Here is a 20,319-nt window from a genome sequence, read left to right on the forward strand (position 1 = left end):
TCATCGTTGTAGTCTGTACTAAGAGTGACCATTCACTTCTGTAGTCTACTATAACAGTGACCATTTAAAAAAAAATTGTAGTTAACATGAAGTATTGAACAAAAGGGGCAGGTTTTTAAAAATCATTAAGCAAGAAAACGATTATTTTTATAAATAAAGTGTCTATGATAAGGACAAACTTTGTGTGTAACTAATGTGGCCAAAACCAGCAAGCAACCAGGAAAAACATCCAACTGAAAACTACAAGTGTGGAGGAGAATGGATGAAGCTGGACTGAATGGAAGATGTAGGGACTAGTCTGAGAGAAAGAAAGTGACTAGTGTTTGAGTAGCATCTAATATTCAGATGCTACCTACAACCTTGATGGACTGGATCATGTGTGTTTGATTAGCATCTAATATTCAGATGCTGCCTCATGTCTGGATTAATTGGTTTAGGTATGTTTGATTAGGGCTGGAACTAAACCCCACTGGGTGGTGCATCTCCAGGACTTGGGCACCCCTGTTTCAGAGGCCGCTAGCTAGTCAGGACTTCCTTCCTCAGTGTGACCCCTGTTTTCCCCGTTTTTCTTTTTCCTGTTTTCTTGTTTTCTTTTTCCTCAGTTTGGACAGAGCACTCTCAACCATTTCACTGTGAGTTATACTGTGTATGACTGTACGTGACAAATAAACCAAACTTGAACTTGACAGCAGTGCAAAGCACACCTTAAAGTAGTGGCCGGTAAAGAAGAGAACTGACGGATCAGTAACAATAAAGCTCATTACATCACAACATATATCACCTTGGGAAGGTCTTTTACAAAAATTAAAAATAAGTCATTACAAATTCTTATTTATTAAATTAATGTTAAAATGAACTAAATTTAATTTAAAGGGAAAAAAAGAAAGATGAAAGAAATAAAACCTGAATTAAAATAAAGATGATTAATAAAAAATAAAATCAAATTAAACATATGAACAATAAAAGAGTAAAATAATTTTAAAAGAATTACTCCAGTTCTAAGCCCTCCTGTGCAGATGTTTTGGGGATGCTAGATGTGTACTTGACTGTACTTAGTTCCACCACCAACATCCTTATCCACTTCCCTTTCAGCTTCCGTGTCTCTTGAAGCAGCCATGTGACTAATAACACTACCAGAACCTGTCCAAAGTCACACTGAAGGGGACAAAATTGGATCAAAAAGGCGGACAAAGTGTCCCAGGGTGTTGTGTGATTCTACCAGCAGATCCACTAGCCTGTAGCACTTGTAGTGCTGTGTCTTCCAGCTGTGTCACAGTGATGGCTGCTGTCCTGTCGTAGTGATGGGCGCGGGCGTGCAGCTGTGTGTGGCGTGGTTCTGACTCACCTTCATCACAGCATGGATGCATGCTGTCTCTACCATGGCTGTTCTCTCGCCCGCGCCGGCCAAGCCCCGCTGCTGAGCTCCAGAGCCCTGGCATCTTCAACATCTCCTCCATCCAGTCACTGCTGTCTTGGCTGGCTGGACTGGGCCGATAGGGAGCAGGCGTAGTGGTCGGTACCTCCTTCCTCCAGGTTGCGTCTTCTCCGCCGTCCATCTTCGAGTTCCTTGATGTGCTGCTCGATTTTCTTCCAGCACATGATCCGTATCCTACTTCTGACACCAATGGAGCGTTGGCTCAGAGGAAGACGTGAAAGACTTTTTTTTCCTCAGGGAAAAAACTCTGTTGAAAACCATCAAGGCTTTCATACAGCAAACAAGCAGGGAAGGGAACACTAGCAGCAAAAATGTGGGGAGAGTAATTAAAAGGCATGCAGTGCGCGAAAAGAGAAGACACCTACTAATCATGCTAAATAACAAAAAAGACAAGACCAAACACACGCTTGCACAAATCAATGACCTTAAATTTAAACTATAGAAAGGCATTGTGGAACATGCATGGCATTTGGGGAGCCCTTTCCATGCTCCTGACTGGCCCACTCCCAAAGTCTAGCAGCCGATACCACAATATTTTCAAAGTTCAAAGAGGTTTTATTGTCATTTCAGCTATATACAAGTACACAACAAAAACGAGACAGTGTTCCTCGAGGACCATGATGCAACACAAAACAACAGTGCAACAGACAACATTTTAATAAGATTGTTGTGACTATATAAACTGTGGTTCACCCCTTGCCCACCAACCCCCATCTGTAAGATTTTCTACCCAAACTCATTAATTGCGAATGCCAAACCTACACCCATCCACGCTCTGTATACACCTGTTTCTTATAAAGACTAAAACAGGCATTCTTTGTTTGTAAGAAACTGTATACGCAATAATATCAGCTTATTATGCCCAAGCCTCTTAAAAACATGATTATTTGAAATATAAGTCATAAACTGTGCATTTAATGAAACTTTCTGAAATAACATGGAGACTCTTGTAAAGGTTTTTGGTGGTCTATGAGTTGAGAAAATATCTTTGACTGGTGGTGATTTCTCATTCAAGTTGTTACAAGCCATGTGACTCACACAGTAGTGAGTTCATAATATAAAACTAACTTGTCAAAACCCTTTGCATTTTTGACTGGAAGGTGCTTGTCTTCACCTGCAGGGCTGTTTGAGTGCTTCTTCACCCACACATACCCTAATGCTATGGCTCATTAGGGACTTGGACACAAACATTTAAGCTGCTTTGTTGTAAGAAGTGCTTTAAAAAATAAATTTGACTTTGACCAAAAGATGGTTCTGTTAAGCCAGATGCTTCTGATTTGTCCATATTTTGGGAAAATATGGGACAATATCTTTTTCTTGAATGATGGATGTGTTCTAAAACATGATGGGTGCACACTGTACCTGCAGCGTACAGGGAAGACTGCATGTGTGATGATGGCTCTCACCTGCCTCATCTCCCTTCCTCCTTTTAGGTGTAAGCTGACATGATGATTATTGTACCGTATACACTGGACCTAAAATATATATGATATAATGTGGAAGAGCAATTATTGTTTAAAGTGAGAGTGTCATTTTCACCGAGTTTTCTGTACCTCAGATGCGAGAACACACACACAAACACACAACCCCAAAAACTAGCTTACTTTTAGTAAAAGAAGTCAAGTACTGACATCTAGTGGCAGGTAAAGGAAGTAGCATCAGGCACTGGGCAATGTGAAAGGGCTTCTCTAAGTAAAGGATATATTTCTACTTTTTAAAATGAGACCAGGACGAGAAAGTGTGTGAGACCTGGGGGGGGGGATCACACTGGATGAAATCTCTGACATTTCATAGAAAAGCTTTTAAAATTGCAGACGAGACCAACTAAAACATACCAAAAAGGAGTAACATAATTAACAAGTCTAAGAATTCATAAGCTGTTGATGGCTTGCGTAGATATCATCGATATTTTCTACATTAGGGATCCATTTAGTATCTATATGTTTGAGAAACTTTACAAGTAGTGAACAAAATCTACATTTACATTGTTATAACACTAGATGGCAGTAACATACTTGCTCTTGACGTAAATTTGCAGAAATTATGATTAAAGACGTTCGTGGTTTTTTTTTTCATAATTTGACGATTCACACGAGCAGTTTGAATAGGGTTGGTTTTTTATTTTATTTATTTTTTTTACAAAAAATATAAAGGATTCATGCTGCTTGAAAGTATTATATGAAAGAGTAAAAGGTCTTACTGAATCCCACCCTGCCCCTCTCCCCCGAGAACGTGAGGAGAAGTCTAACCTAAGACTGCGTTTCCCAGTCCTGCTCCTCGAGTAGTACTGCAACTGATTTAAACCATCAGATAATTAATAGGTGTTCGCCAGATAATTAACAGGTATTTAATCCGTTAATTAACAGGCAGTTCATCAGATAATTAACAGGTATTTAATCCGTTAATTACTAGGCGGTTCATCAGATAATTAACAGGTATTTAATCCGTTAATTAACAGGTGTTTCATCATCAGTTAGCGCATGGCGAATAGCGCAGGCCGTAGTGAAGGTCAGGATAGTGTAGGTCATCGATTCAAAGCTTGTTTTCAGTGTGTCACCCTTGTGTTTTGCATTCACACACGTTTCACACTTTACTCCTGACTACTCCTACCAGTCACACACAGCTAAGTACATCGTTCCTGCTTTGTCTTTTTCTTTTACTCCTTGGGGTCAAAGTCAAGATCACGGCTCTTTGCTGAAATTTAAGCAGTTTCAGCTTGAAACGGTTGAACAGGTTTGATGAGTGTGGTGGGAAACCTGCGTAAAATATTTGCTCATAAAGATTAACTAAATCTGCCGGGGGGGTGCATTTAACGGGAGGTACACACCCCGCATTGCTGCTTGTTCGAGCTCTCCCCGGAGTTCAAGACAAATGATTTTTAGTTATGGAACGTTATTGATGACTCGCTATTGTGAAAACAAACAGAGCCGTGCACTGTCAGCATATTCAAGGACTCGCGAGTGGCCTGGGATTCACGGGCACGGCCGGGACGTGTCGGCGCACGCAGCTCTCGCTGCAGCCGCGGCCCCGAGTCGCTTCAGTGTAACGAGCGTCTGCCCTCATGCAGGCATCCCCGACCGTGACAACGCGTTTCAAAACGCCATTCAGGACTCCATGAACTGAATCGTGTTTGTCAGGGAGGCTGCAACGGGTCTGATTGATACCGTAATTTACCCGAAACCTACACCGCTGAGTTCAAAGAAAAGGGTCATACCCTGGGCAGCTCGCGCTAGCGAGACTTCCTTCTCCCGCGCGGGGAGTGTCTGGGTCACCGGGCACAGTCAGCGAGTCTCTGTCCACCTCTGCACGGTAACGCGGCCGTTGGGCTTGTGTGCAGCTGTCTCCTGACTACCAGGTAGTTCATGCTGGTCGCAAGTTGGTATTCCAGTTCTCCCCTCATCAAGGTATCCACACTGTGGTTTGCTTTTACAACAAGTAAGTCATTGCCGAAACGTTTCTTGGCATTGGCAATGAATTCCTGAGAGAAAACTCGTGATTAATCTACTTTCATCCAACTGCTGAATCATTTAACAATATCCACAACAAAATGGGACTCGGAATGTAAATAATCACAACTTCCAGCTGCACAGGTCTCTGGGGCGGCTTTAAAAAGAAAATGCATACCTCGGCGGTCACAAGATATCAATAAGCTCTGCCATACAGAGTGGCTTAGTGCCTCTCCGACAGCACAGACCGCATGGTCGAATGCCACAGGGTTTACTGGGCAGCCCTTGGGCAACAAGTCAGTGAACAAAACAGACTGATTAGATCGCAAAGTAATCCTTACACGTACATATACTGAAGACGCAGCTGAATACGAGTGAGCAATCGGGATATGTAAACAACGGCCTGACCAAGCAAGTACGTTAACAAATATATATATATATATATATATATATATATATATATATATATATATATATATATAAAACTCAGGAATGGTAACATTGATTCAGTCAAGAGGAGCTCAAAATGAGCAATAGCAAAAATACTGGGTACCATCAAACTCCCAAATGTGAAACCCAAAAAAGGGAATCACCACCCTCCAGACTCAAAGGGGAACTTGTTTCAGACGGAGCTACAATAACAGTTTGCGAGCATTATATTTCTGCACATTTCTATATATACAAGTCACTCTTTGTCCTATAACTCCCAGTATTAGTATTTCAAACAAGCTACAAACTGCTACAATGGAAAACAAAGTAACATTACTGTCCAAATACTTTTGGTGTGTACTATCTACAGAACCTTCAGCCATACAGGACTGTAAGAATTACATGGAAAGAACTGTAGCGGTCCACATGGGGACAAATGGTTTAGTTCAAAGCTGTTGTTTGACTTTGATAAGCGTCAAAAATCCCTGGCCGTGCGCCAGCCGTTGTTGGGCGGCAGAAAGAGGAAGTCTGTCTCATTTTAAGTCCCAAAAAATTCCCTTCAGAGCTCCCTGCAATCCTGTAAGAAGTTATTTCTGTTTTGAAGACAACATTATGAGATGACAGAATTACCACAGTCATCTAAAAGCAAAACCTTTCTGGTGCTGTAAATGATTCCTATATACTATAATAAGCAGAGCAGAGTTCTGCAGGGCTATAGAGATGAGTCCAGTTTCAGGTGTGGTTCATATTGAAGGAGGTGTACTGAACTGGCTTGGCTCAGCTTTCATTTACAACCTTCCATAAGTCAAGGGGCATCAAATCTCATTCATTTGCTTGTTTGTAGACTTAAGAGTTACAACAGGACTCGCTTTAGCAGAAAACAATGGGGGAAGACAAAATCAGGGAAACTATGACAAAAAACACTTTTGAACATTTAGTAAATGAACGATGACAACACAATATGCCGTCCTTTCCCTAACTGGGATTAGACACCTAGCGGATCTCGTTCCAATAGTGTAACAGCATGTGACGGCGTAGGTGGATTTGGAGATGAGATTAAGCATGTCTCTTTACTATAAAATAAAGACGTGTTTGGAGACATTATGTCCAAGCACTGGCACTAATTCAAAGTGGACAGCTATTCCTACTGTTAAGTTGTTTGCTCTGGCATGATTGGGTAAATCTTGTTTGTAAATCATGTTTGGTTTGGATCTCCGGTATTCTGAGCCTGGCTTTGTCGATTGTCGCACATGCCCCATACAGGACTCTGCTGCTGTAGTAAATAATTGTGTAATACTTATTGAACCATTCTGTCATTATATGTTTGCCATCAATTGGGAAATAGGGATGTGACTGTTTATTTTTGTGCTTTCATCTTCTGTTTTGTTTCAGGGAGTTAGGCCAGGTTAGTGTTGTTAAGATATTTGCTGTGCTTACATTTATCCAAAGCAACTTACAATTATGACTGAGTACAACTTGAGCAATTGAGGATTAAGGGCCCTGCTCAGTGGCAGGGCTTGAACCAGCAACCTACCGATTACAAGGCAAGTACCTTGGCCACTGAGCGGCCTCGGCTTTCTTTCTCCAGCTTTGTTTGGAGCTCTCTGTTCCCTTCATTACTCCCTTTCCCTGTTACGGTCCGGAACTTGGACCATAAACCACCGGTGGGCCTCACCTAAGGTGACACACACAACCATTTGCAGACAAACAAAGTAGTCAGTCAGTATAAATCAATAATTTCTTATTATACACCAACAACATCTTATGTATCCTGTATCCTAATAATTATTCACCCCAAAGATCCACCCAAGAAAGGGCCTATACTTCCCTGAACTAAGAGAGATTTGAATTCCATTCTGGCTAGTTTAGAGAATTGAATTACCTTCTTGCAGAATTGGTTAGTTTAAGATGAAAGAGTGAGCAGATGCTCTCAGGGTCATAGGGTTTAGTTTTCACAGCTGAGACATCTAGTGAGAGAGAGAGAGCGAGAGAGAGAGAGAGATAGCAGGGAGTTAGTCAGTGGGTGAGTGTTGGGCTGGGGAAGAGGTCTGGGGCAGGTCTGTTTGCTGGGCGGGCCAGGGCCTGCTCTAGTGCGCGAAAATGCGGCATGCACACACAAGTTGCATTTGAGCCTGGCACACATCATACAAACACTACACTCAGAGAACGGCATTAAAAGACTTATTGCGCATGTCTCTGCTGCACAGAAAATCTAGAAAACATTATATGTCAACCAAACAAAAACCAAGAACTTCTCAATAAGGTATGTGTTGTAATGGCCAGTTAGTGTCAGCTAACCATTAACTCTGCTGGCTGCGGTTTCTCATGGAGTCAGTGGACATGTGTATCGCTCTGTTCCTCAAGCCTCTCCTGTGTTCTTCCAAGCATTTGGCACACAGGCAGGTTAAAGGGAAGCAGACTTGCCATCACTTGTAACAGTGCTGGTTGGCATTTTGTGTGTTTTCCAAAGTCACAGTGCTTTAAATATGACTGTTTGTTTAAATATGAATGTGTGTGTGGGTGTGCCCTGGTTCACAAGCCACACAGCCTGACCAGAACATGTACCTCCGTGTTCATTCTTCTCTTTGGTTTTGGAATCGTATACGTTTATATATATATTTTACTGATAGCCAGCAGCTAAAGTGATATGCTTTGAGTAAATTCTTATCATTACATGACAAACAGGTTTTGGCTAAAAATGTAATTTCCAAAAAATAAGCCCATTTTTCTCTGACCGTGTGCATTTGGCATAAGAACCTGCTGGTAAATATGGTGTGTTGCCTTGAGGTCATGCTTTCCTTGCCACTAATTTGATTGCCAGACTTGGATCGCCAGACTTGTCCGCAAACTGGATCACTGCCACAAGTTCCTGCCTGCCGCAAGCAACTCAAACAAGCATCAATGCCTTGATCATCCTAAAGAACCTTTTCCATTGTAATTGCTTTCCAATCATTCAAGGCCTGCATTTAACCTTGTGTAACGCTTAACTGCTCAGTGCTGTTGGAACAAGGTCAGATTTGGCTCCACACTGGGAAAGGTGGAATTCTCTCTCTCATCAGAGCATGCCTCCCTGGGTGAGCAGGCCATCCCGGCAGTGTCTGTATGCAGGAGCTCCGTCACCTCCTGGCCTCGGCACGAGCCTGCAGGTGTAGGCGCCAGAGGATAAGGCACTTTCGTCTTTCCTCTCCCAATCACTGATCTGAGACCTGATATGTTCCCCAGCACGTCAGGCAGACGCAAGCCCACCCTTGTTCTGCATTTGCTGGATGTCCCAGAGGAGGCGTCAGGTTAGGAAAAAAAGAGTTTTACAAGGAGCCAGCGCAGCAGATGATGCCAGGAACGTGAGCAGGGGTCGTCAGGCGCTTGACCTCACCAGCTATAGGTCATGTTGGCCATTATCTGACTCCCAGAACAGTAGTTAAAAAATAAAGAAATGAACTTTAAGCAGTACAAAGCAAAATTGAATTCTTCGTACTAGGACAAGATAGCTGGGTGTTTTGTGCAGATGTGGTGGACCGCTGAAACACCCCGTTGTGCTTTATGCCTCCATTGTGGTTTACAGTGTTCATATGTATCAGCCATTTAGCGGTGTGTTGCACTTGATTTGAGCACTAGAGGGAAAGGTTGTCCGTGCACACATGGATAAACTACAGTAAGTCTTACTTTGCTTGGCTGTGGTGTCTGTTTATGCTGAGTAAAAATTGCCACTGGAGATATTAGTCAGACTACTTACTTAGATTGGGCATCTTTCTGACACAGAAAATTATTTAATGATGATCAAAGTTGTATGTATCAAGTGGCACAAGTTGCCTGCTCCAAGTGTTAGTGGTTGCTGATACCTTTAGTAGTGGTTTTCATATTAAGTTGTGACTCAACTGTTCAATGCTATATTAACACTGAGCTCAAGTGCTCGGATGGTCGGTGGAGCGGTGAGCAGGTGTTTCCTTTTCAGCACTGACACTGACTTGGCATGGCAGTTTCAGCTGGCTCTGAAAACTCTCACAAATGTAATTTAGGCACCTGATTTGAGAGAGAGATATTCCATCTCTCTCACACACACACACACACACACACACACACACACACACACACACACACACACACACACACACACACACACACACACACACACACACACACACACTTCTCTGAAATTTATCCTATTTCTCTGGAAGCAGTGTGTCCTTCACTGTAATTCTGACAACATCTACATCCTCTCCTACCATACACTGCAGTTACACCCTACACACACACACACACACACACACACACACACACACACACACACACACACACACACACACACACACACACACACACACACACACACACACACATATATATATATATATATATATATAAACATACTTACATATGGGGGGGGTGGGGAAGCACATGTATGTATATGTGATTAAATCTCTCCTCCTGTTTATTTGAAAACAGCATCTCCACACGTGTGGCTGTCATTCTAGGCTGGCGTTTCTTAAACTCCAACACAGGCACCTCGTTCTGCTTAATGAGGTACTGAGTAGGTGATCACCTGAACCAAATCTTCTTTAACGAGCCATGTGACCGAATGGTGGAGAGCAGGCAAGATTTATGAAAGCTGTGATTGAAAATCAGGGTTATTCACCAAATATTGATTTCTAAACTCTTCCTAACTTAAAATATTTGTTCTGTGTTGTTTAAAAATGAATATGGACTTGTTAACTTTGCATTATTCAAGGTCTGTAAACACTGCATCTGTTTTTGTTATTTATGACATTGTCATTTTATGCAAATAAATGCTTAAAATTACAATATTTGTATTTGAAATTAGGAAGAAAAGTTGTCAGGAGATTATGTAATAAAACAAAAATAATTTTACTCACATACCTATAACACATACCTATAAGTAATCAAAACAAGAGAATCTGATAACTGTGCAGTGGTCTTATTTTTTTCAAAATTTTCAAACACACACACATACACACACAGATACACACGAATGTATATATATATATACATATATATATATATATATATATATATATATATATATATATATATATATATATATATACATAAAACATGTTATTATAAATATTTTACAAGTAGTACAGCTTATTTTCCAGACCAGATGTTATGCTTTTTTCCCATCTGTTTTGGGTAGAAATACAGACTCTGAGAGGTGGCCTGACATTGTCAGTATGTGTGTCGGTAATACACCTTTGTTCCCCAGCTCAAAACATCAAGGTGATCTTCTCCAACAGCAGTGTCAGTCATGTCAATAGTGTGCTTCACGTGTGACAGTGATTTATGTATTGATGCACGCTCAGTTTGATGTCACGTTGGTCCCTGCAGCAGGCTGCCACGTGTGCTGTCAATAACATGCAGCATGAGCTGTGCTTCCCAGCCTCCACTCCTCATCTCACTCCTCGTTCTGATTGGTCTACTTTAAAATAATATCTCGAATCACGCACCTTCATTAAGATGGGGAACATTTGTTTCAGTACAGTAGTTGTAGGTTAGACTGGCACATATAAGATTGGTCTTCAAGTGTATTGAATCAGAAAACCAAAGGGACCTTTAGCTGTTGTTAATTCTATTCTTAATCCAGATGGCTGTTTTTTTATTGTTTGTTTTTTATTGTCTTTGAAGTCAGTCATGTTTTGAAGCAGATTTCTGTCATGTTCCTGTCAACGTTAAGTCACAGGCCCTAGCCCTCTAAGAAGCTAACAAGTGACATTTAAATAAAGCGGGAAACTTGTGGTTCTGCATTGTGGTGACATCACCTAAAACTGCATTGCTGGTGCGTTTATAGGGCAGCCCACTCAAGCAGTTCATGTACAATTCTTTGGCGAACTGGGGCATTTTCAGAAAAGTTAGCTGAATGATTCAGTTTATATCAAATTATTACATATCTGTGGTTGCACATGGGAAAATGTAAGTAAATATTTTTGAATATACTGTCTATACTGCAAAAATGATTTATTTTATCATGCATATATATTTACATTATAATTTGAAAATGTATAATACATTAAATAAACTTTTTTTTAAGTAAGTGCAATTAAAAACACAAGACAGAAGTAGAGACCAAACCACCACTCCCGGGAGTCTGGTTAGAAATGGTTGAGAACTAAATCTACTTGAACGTGTATCGATATTGCACTGTGTGATCTTGCCATAGAAGATACGCTGGGGCCTTTCTCAATTAAGGCGTTAACATTCCCAAAGTCATGCTGGAGATTTAAATGACTGTGTGACCAGAGCTCCAGATGGATCACGGGAATATTAACACATGCTTTGCTCTGCTATTGCCTTTCATTTTCATGCAGACTATGTGGTCTATCAGACCAGTAACAGGATGCTGGAGTTCATTTGCAAGCATTTTTTCATATACAGTAATGGCGGTGCGAACCGTTCAGCAGGAGTGCACACTATTAAATCACTGAGGGCTTTTGTTTTTGTTTATTCATGTACCATAAAACAACTGGCGTAAAACAATTTGTCCTGAATCCAGGTGGCCAGGGTCCTCCTCACTCACCGTTTAGAAGCGATTATTAACTAAGGGGAAATGTGGAAGTGATCTGCCCCTTGCATGGTGCTGACAGCTTCATTACTGTACAGTGTTTTATTGTCTTATGATGCTTATCATTTGGGAGATGTCATTCATTGGAAATATTGACTTAAAAGTTGTTCTGGAGGCATGTCCTCCAGTGGGGGTTGGTGGTTTAATCTTGATATGCAAAAGAGCACTATTAGCCCGCTCCTGCCAAAACAAGACGGCTACACAGCTGCACAGCTTCCTCTTTCTGAGCCTCTGAAATCCATCCCCGCTTGTAAGTGACTCCCTGCACTTCCTCTTACTGTTTGCAGACTCTTCACCCATAATAAATTAGTTGTTGTTTTGCATTGTTGTTTTGTTTGTTTGTTTAATCTAGAAAGTTTAGTAAAGACGTAACGTCTGGAACATGTTACTGGAAGCTGGGAAGCTGTGAGAGGAGTGGGGAAGGTGCGGAGGGTGTGGGTGGAGCTGTGGAGGGGATGGGTGGAGGTAGATTTTCTGTTTGCTAGGGTCATTCATCCATCCAGTTGCTAATGATGCATTACAAAACTGTTCTTAAGAAAGTTTGATAAGAAATAAAAATAACCAGAAATTGCATCGCGACCAAAAACGCTAGTGAAAGGCATTAAGCTGAATTTTGCTGTGTCTCTGAAACAGGGGCGCAGGAATATTAAAGCTGTATTGGAACTGCATCTGACTGTATGTCTAAGACTAGGCTCATTATGCTTCTCGATTTTGTAAATCATCCAGATATTCTGGGAACTCCTTACTGAACTTACTGTACATCAGAAACCACGTCTTGGTTTTAATGCTTTTGCTACTTCTTAAATACGTATTGCAAAAATAACAATTATATACGCAATAGTAGACCAGTAACTGCCATTATCATTTACACCAATCTGTGCACTTTTTTGCTGCTGTAAGTTTGGCAAGGAAGAGTCTGTAAGGAACTTCACTCAGATAGAAGGGTGAGGAGTGTTGAACTTCACAGGAAGCTCACTGCTAGCTAATGAAAGCAAACAGAGAGAATTTGATGAGGTGTGATATAAACAAACAGGAATTTGTAGTTCAGCACCAGATCCCTTCCGTGCATTACAGAATCACGCTGCTTGTCAAGCCTCTCTTGGAGACTCATTTAGAAACAGGGCTGAGGTAGTCTGTGTGTAAGGTGTGTAACAGCACACAAGCAAAATAAGTGAATAACTAACAAGAGAAAAAAACCCTGACATCTGGATGCACTGCTGTCATTAAAGGCTACCAGTGGGAAAAGCCTCTGGCGGCTCAAGCTCAGAGCTGTTCAGTGGTTAAAGTGCAATTAGTTCACAATTTGTAATTCTCTGTTAAGTTGACACTTACTCACTTACTCATTTGTTTTAAGGTGAACGTTGCTTTCAACATGCTAAAGTGGGGACTGGGATTTTCATGGATGTGCAGTGTTGCCACAAAGCAAACAGACTTTCTGGATCTTTCATCAGTGTTGAATCAGTGCCTGACCAGAGCAGAGAGTCCAGGGGTTCCTGAACACAAGCCTGGGCTGAGAACACCTTATTCAACCCAGCAGTTAGGTGCCAAACTGGGTCAGGTGTTTTAGAGAAGGATTCACTTAAACACGAAGGAGGATTAATTTAAACATGGATCAGGATTCATTTAAACATGGATCAGGATTCGTTTAAACATGCATCAGGATTCATTTAAACTCGAAGCAGGATTCATTTGAACTCTGTGTAAAGTACAAAGAAATCCTGAGACTTCTTAGTCTCAACCGTCCCTGAATATAAGTTCATGTTTATGAGGTCGTAGAACTGTTCACGTTTATGAGGTCATAGAACTGTTCACGTTTATGAGGTCATAGAACTGTTCACATTAATGAAGCCGAAGGAGTATAAGGGAAGATTCATCCCCACTATAGATGTCACCTGAAAGTTAACCAGACAGCGACAGAATGGCATTAGGAGAGAATAGAAATGGCAGGTTTTGTTTAGATTTTTCTTTGTTAATGCCCATTTTACAGTCTGGCTCACACTGGCTCTTCAGCATGTGTGTGTATTTCTTTGTCCTTTAGTGAATGTGATTAGTTCTGCTTATTCAGTGGCCATTCTCTGATTACTGCATGGAGTGTATACAAAATGTGTACTATTACACACACATGCAGCGAGACACCATGTGTTAATGACTACAGGAGTTCAGGTAGACCAACTACTGTCTTCCTACAAACAGAACAGATGAAAGGACCATCGGTTAGCAGCAGTCCAGTGTATGTAAGAATATATGTACATTCTCCAGCACACGGCACCAGTGTTGATCCACTGAGATTCTACTTACAGTAGGAGACAAGTTTCATTCCAGCAGGAAATAGTTTTGTCACAAGCAGTGACTCACAGAATGATAGCAGTTCAAATCACTAGATTATGGTTCATTAAACAAACATAAATACGGAGGTCTGTCAGTGAAAGTGGCTGCTGTCTCATACAGTGAATGAAACAAGGACAGAAGGTCAAGCCTTTACCTTTTTGTTTCTCAGAAAGTGGCAATCATATATTTAACAAATCGCTAAGCAACCACCCCTCCTTAAATATACAAATCAAATAGTTTCTTTAGAACTCTCTTATCTCTGGTGGCTGTTTGCCTGGCTCTACAGGGAATATTTTATTACATTTATAAAGGAGAGAACATATTCTTTTTCCAGAATGGGATGGTAATACTTGAACACAAAGAGCAACTCTGTTAAGCAACCCCAGATCAAGGCTTGATATGAATCACATATTACTATATCTAACTCGGTGTTATGAAGGAAGGTGTGCTCATATTAACCCAAAGCAGTTGTTTACCATTCGAGTAAATGTGTCAGCTTGAGCTTTAGATATAGCGTATATGTATAGTGTATATGTATAATGTACATGTATAGTGTATATGTACAGTGTATTTGTGTCATGTATATGTACAGTGTATATGTATAGTGTATATGTATAGTACATATGTGTAGTGTATATGTACAGTGTACATGTATAGTGTATATGTACAGTGTATATGTGTCATGTATATGTACAGTGTATATGTATAGTGTATATGTATAGTACATATGTGTAGTGTATATGTACAGTGTACATGTATAGTGTATATGTACAGTGTATATGTGTCATGTATATGTACAGTGTATATGTATAGTGTATATGTATAGTGTATATGTATAGTACATATGTGTAGTGTATATGTACAGTGTATATGTATAGTGTATATGTGTAGTACATATGTGTAGTGCATATGTGTAGTACATATGTGTAGTGTATATGTAGCCACAGGACGCTGTTGAAATATTCTCTTCACTCTGTGTGCAGGCCAGTCTGTACAGTCTGTCTTTATTTCTGTCATGGCTGTGTGTGTTTCCATAGCACTGTCTGAGCAGTCTGCATCCAAACCTTACCAGGGAGTGAGAGTAAAAGACCCTGTTAAAGAGCTACTGCGCAGGAAGAGAGGAAATACAGCCAAAACAGCGCCCCCTACTGCGGTAAGAGGACAAGCACAAGCACGCATGAGCTCACACACACACCACACAAATTTATGCACATTTATACCCACACACACCCACACACACACACACACACACATGCAAAGACACCCACCACACACATGCACAAACACACACATACCTGCCTCACTCACTCATATTCACACACACACACACACACACACACACTTTCACACTTACACACACACAAACACACATACACTCTCTCTCTCTCTCTCTCTCTCTGTCACACACACACACATTTGTGCCTATGCACACACACATACGCTCGTGCAAACACACCCACCACACACACACATGCACAAACTTAAACACACACACACACACACACACACACACACACACACACCCACACACACACACACACACACACACACACACACACACACACACACACACACACACACACACACACACACACTTTCAGACTTGGTTTCTACTATTGCAAGTCCCTACTTGTCCTAATTGTCTTATCACATTGCTTGCTTTTATATCAACAAAACAAAAGCAGGGAACATTTAAAGATATGAAAGAGGATGGGCCTGCTTCAGATAATCACAGAATAAGAAAATGTTCAAATGATGAAGAATAAATGTTTGTTCAGTGCCAGATTGATTTTATCTGGAAAGCGAGGAGAAGTGCCATGGACAAAGGGCCGTTTCTACTGGTGTTTGCACACTCTGGTACGAGCCTGAGCCTCATCTGGAGCTGGGATTCATTCAGGGAACATGCACCAGGGAAGCAGCCTGCAAAACAGCCAAGCTCCAAGGGGTTTTTGTCCTTATGTAATCCAGGTGTTTTTCCATGACAGTTAAACCATTCCCCCATACTGCCACAGGGCACTGGACCTATGCAAATCACTATGCTGGCTTGCCAAGGAGATGGCCTAACAACCTCATAATTATACCTGACAATGAGCAAAGCCCTCCCATGATGCTCTGCCTCTCAGATTTATACGAGAAGAGAAGTGTCGAGTGCTTTGCTTCTGTACTGTCAGCACCGAGTCCCAGATTCTCGTGCGTCTTCAGGAAGGCTGTAATCATCGCTCAGCAAGCATCTTATTTCTCCAGTAAATGTTTGTACCTCTGCCGACAACAAACTATTTCCATGTTTTTTACTGGTTTAGATCAGGTGTTGTAACAGCTTGAACATCACATGGACACGAGAATTCGAGATAGACAGAAATAGCACCGGAACCACTTGGTGCATTTCATTACCACTCACTGGTCACGAATGTTTCCACATGGCCAGATTCCTGGACACACAGGCTCCATTGTGCTTTTTTAAATTAATCTTTTTTTCTGATCATTGAGCAATTTAACTGACTCTGGCCTTGGATGGAAGATGTTGTGGGAGAGGAAAGTGCACCTGTGATGTAGTAGTTACACTGTAAATAGTGCATATTTACACAAACATTTCACTGCAGATATTTTCGCACCTTTGCCACTGGACACTTCTTTGTGGTTTTGCCCATTTGTAAAAGAAGTGTAGGGAATATCAGGTTTTCTTCCCTGCCTTGTTGATTAAACATATTATATACTTTTTTGTTTTGATCCAGGCTTAGATCCACGACCACCATTTCGTGACCTGAGTGAAAGGCCTATGAAAGCCTCCGTAGCCCAGATGTACATAACAGACACTGCTGTTGGATAAGATCTAGCTCACCAGCACTCTCCACACAGGACTGCATACCTCTGCTACACCTCCTCCATACTCTGTTCCTGCACTCAGTGGCTGCATTATTTCAGCAGTTTGTAGGTTTACAGAGACAGCCAGAAGCCCATGTATTGGCATTCACATTTTGTAAACTTCTTCCCCACTCACAGATCAGTTTCTGAATACAAAACCTTTGCTGACTGGATATATAAGGTATATAAGGAGTGGCATGATAGTGGATAGTAGTATTGTAATAAGAATGTTGTGATCTATGGTGTCAAAAGGTGTGCTGAGATCGAGCAGAAGATCAAGTCTTAAACTATTAAGTAGATCAAGTCTTAAACAAACGTCATTAATTACTTTAATTAGAGCAGTCAGAGTAGTATGTGCTGGCCAAAATCTTGACTGAAATTTGTCTTGACTAATTTTCCCAAAGAACGGTACATTTGTAATGGGTCTGTAGGAAATATCAGGTTGCTTCCAGGTTATTAATAAAATTGCTATCAGATTTTTCTTTTTTAAAAGAGGCTTCTCCACTGTAGATTTAGTGTGTTAGGGAAACACACCCAATATGAGTGAGGAGTTTACTATGTGAAGTATGTCGGCTGCTATTGAGTGAAATACATTAGCATCAAGGCTGCAAGTACATAATTTAAGTAACTCACTGTACTTAAAATGTCACTGTTAGTTTTCTGTGGTGATGGACCAGTCTTGGGCTAATTTAGACATACTAATGGCTCGTCTGATATTGAGAATTTTAGTACTAAAAAAGGATACAAACTCATTACATTGTTCCGTTGATACTAATTCAGGAGCCATTTGTGTTTGCAAATTTGTTAATTCATCAACCGTTACAATCTGTATTTTGCTATTGGTAATAGTAATGTTGATAACACTGGAGAAAAAAAGATTGTCTTGCTTTGCATATTGTGGTACTCTAATCATGCAGCCCATCTTTGAAGATTTCTTTGTGAATCAGAAGTTTTGTTTTATGCCACATGAGTTCAGCCTTCTTGCGTTCTCTCTTTTGAATTTGAATTGTGGTAACATTTCTATTGACGTGATCTTAAATACTGCAGGCTGCACATGTTTATAGTAACTGACATGTTTTTTTAGTTTCTGATAAGCAGTGGAAATGGGAGAGACTACAGACATGCTGAAGCCGAGCTTCTTTTAAAAACGTACGGCTGAGGTCACCACTACAGAAGCAGGGACCTGAAGACCATCAGTGTATCACACGATTTACATGTTCATAGCTGGGTAGTCACGTGGTAGTGGGTAGTAGCATTGTTCTGCATTGTTAGTAATGGCACAAGTGCACATCAGGCACATCAATTGACTATATACAAACTAACTTTAGTATATATATATATATATATATCCCAAGAAGATTGTAGGTGATTAACTGCAGAGGTGGAACAGACATGCTCTGTGGTAGTAGACATGATGCAGAAACCAACAGTGATGATAAATGTGTCAGTCTCAAGTGAGGGAAACAGACAAAAGGAAGGAAAATGAAAAGCAGAAAAAAGTAAAGGCTGAAAGAAGAAGCAAGTTAAATGTGGACGGGTAACACCAAGGTGGCGCCAGTGGCTCTAAGGAAGGATATCATCAAACTCAGTACAGAAGAATGCAGCTGCAGATCCAAAAAAACTGTGCAACACCCTGAAACCACACACATTTCGCACATTGCACACATATCACATACATTTATGTCCTGTTTTCAGAAAAATGCCATCCATCAATGGGGCCCCAGTGAGTCCAGTCACCATCAGTAGCAGGTGTGCCAGAGTGTATGATGGGTTTGGTTTGCTGTTAGAGACCTGTTCTGCTGCTCCTCCTACAAGCGCCTTTCCAAACACTTCACGGGGGTGTATCTCCATACACCACGGCCTCTGACAGCAGCTCATGATAAATATTTAATGCGTTTTCAGTAAGATTTAATAAATGACCTGTTTTGAACACAAACTGATGCTGTTGTACTTGGAAAGCAGGAATGTGTGTGTGTGTGTGTGTGTGTGTGTGTGTGTGTGTGTGTGAGTCATCGGTCCTGGAATGTTTCATTTGGCATGGACTTTGGAGATTTTGTGGAAGCAGGGCTCATGTTTGTTCATAGGTTTATAAACCACCTGAACTCTATAGCCACCTTGCGAACACAGAGAGGCCCCTCCAGTCCGTTTGTGTCTGGAGGGCCTTCTGCATTTACACACACTCTCATCCACAGCAACATCCACATTTCTCAGTATGACAGTATGTCACCTCCATTCGAATCAGACCCATGGTCCTAGTGCCAGATGACACTCTGAATTGATCAGGCATTTCATTAAACATGATGTAAAATATATAACAATTGTTCCTATGCAATCCTCAACAGGTGGTGGTCCCTAACAACACTCTGCCTTCCTATGCACATGTTGGTGAGTAATATCAGAACAGTATCGTTTCACAAAGCCCAGACCGGAATCTTTCTCATGTTCAGGACTGCATGTTTCTCGTGCTCTGACTCATCTCTGAAGGCTCTACTGGTTTCCCGGGAACTAGCCCGAGTGGCCCGAGTGAGTCACCTCTGGAGGTTGGAGCTCTGTGCCCTGGCTGGGTGGCCCAGCCCAGCAGCTCGGTATCTCTCCCTCCTCTGGGTCACTGGGCTCCCACGGAGTATCTGCACCACCATGAGCCGACCGTCCCCGGCCTGTCGCCGCTCACCACCGACATGTATGTGCAGCCTGTGTGCTCTAGCTACACCGTGGTTGGTGCCCCGTCTGTGTTCACGCTGACTCCCACGCCTCTCTTCACCAATCTCGGGGTAAGCCTGGACCCCCCTGCCTGCTGTACATCAAACAGATGTTTTGTCTTGGCCTACATCGTGTTTTCACCATCTATCTCCCATCCCTGTTCCAGACCATTAGCCCGCCCGGCACAGCCATGCCTCAGGTGGACATCCCAGACAGCTCCCTGACGTACATCCCCTGGGCCCAGCCCCTGCCCACGCTCTCGGCCCCTGGGCTTCAGCGCGGCCCCTGCCCACAGGCTCTGCCCTTGCCCCAGCTGATGCCCATACCCCTGCCTATGTCCATGCACGCGCCAGTGCCAGGGCCCCAGCAGGAGGAGCCCAGTCCAGCTGCGGAAGGCTCCTTAGCTTTGGAGAAGCTTCTGGAAGAGGAGGAGGGAAAAGGAGACTACGTCTGCAGTGCTTCCCTCTTTACACAAGACATTTAGGACGCCCTCTGTGTAGTCTACCTTTCTGCCTCTGCTGTGCTGCCTCTGCCTCATTTCTGCC

At 41.8% G+C, this 20,319-nt stretch overlaps 1 protein-coding gene across 1 annotated transcript in view; it reads left to right on the forward strand.

The window, feature by feature from the left end:
- Nucleotides 1-11,105: 11,105 nt before the first annotated feature.
- The window catches only part of LOC113584385 (POU class 2 homeobox associating factor 1), a 9,310-nt gene continuing 96 nt past the window's right edge, over nt 11,106-20,319 (forward strand). The window contains exons 1-5 of the mRNA XM_027021259.2: nt 11,106-11,235; nt 15,250-15,365; nt 19,417-19,459; nt 19,559-19,845; nt 19,941-20,319. The exon at nt 19,941-20,319 is cut by the window's right edge and continues 96 nt beyond it. Coding sequence (XP_026877060.1) covers nt 11,226-11,235; nt 15,250-15,365; nt 19,417-19,459; nt 19,559-19,845; nt 19,941-20,258 — 774 coding nt within the window. The 5' untranslated portion in view covers nt 11,106-11,225 and the 3' untranslated portion in view covers nt 20,259-20,319. The remainder of the gene's footprint in view (nt 11,236-15,249; nt 15,366-19,416; nt 19,460-19,558; nt 19,846-19,940) is intronic.

The sequence above is a fragment of the Electrophorus electricus genome, chromosome 15 (assembly GCF_013358815.1).
Source record: "Electrophorus electricus isolate fEleEle1 chromosome 15, fEleEle1.pri, whole genome shotgun sequence".
NCBI classification, from domain to species: Eukaryota; Metazoa; Chordata; class Actinopteri; order Gymnotiformes; family Gymnotidae; genus Electrophorus; species Electrophorus electricus.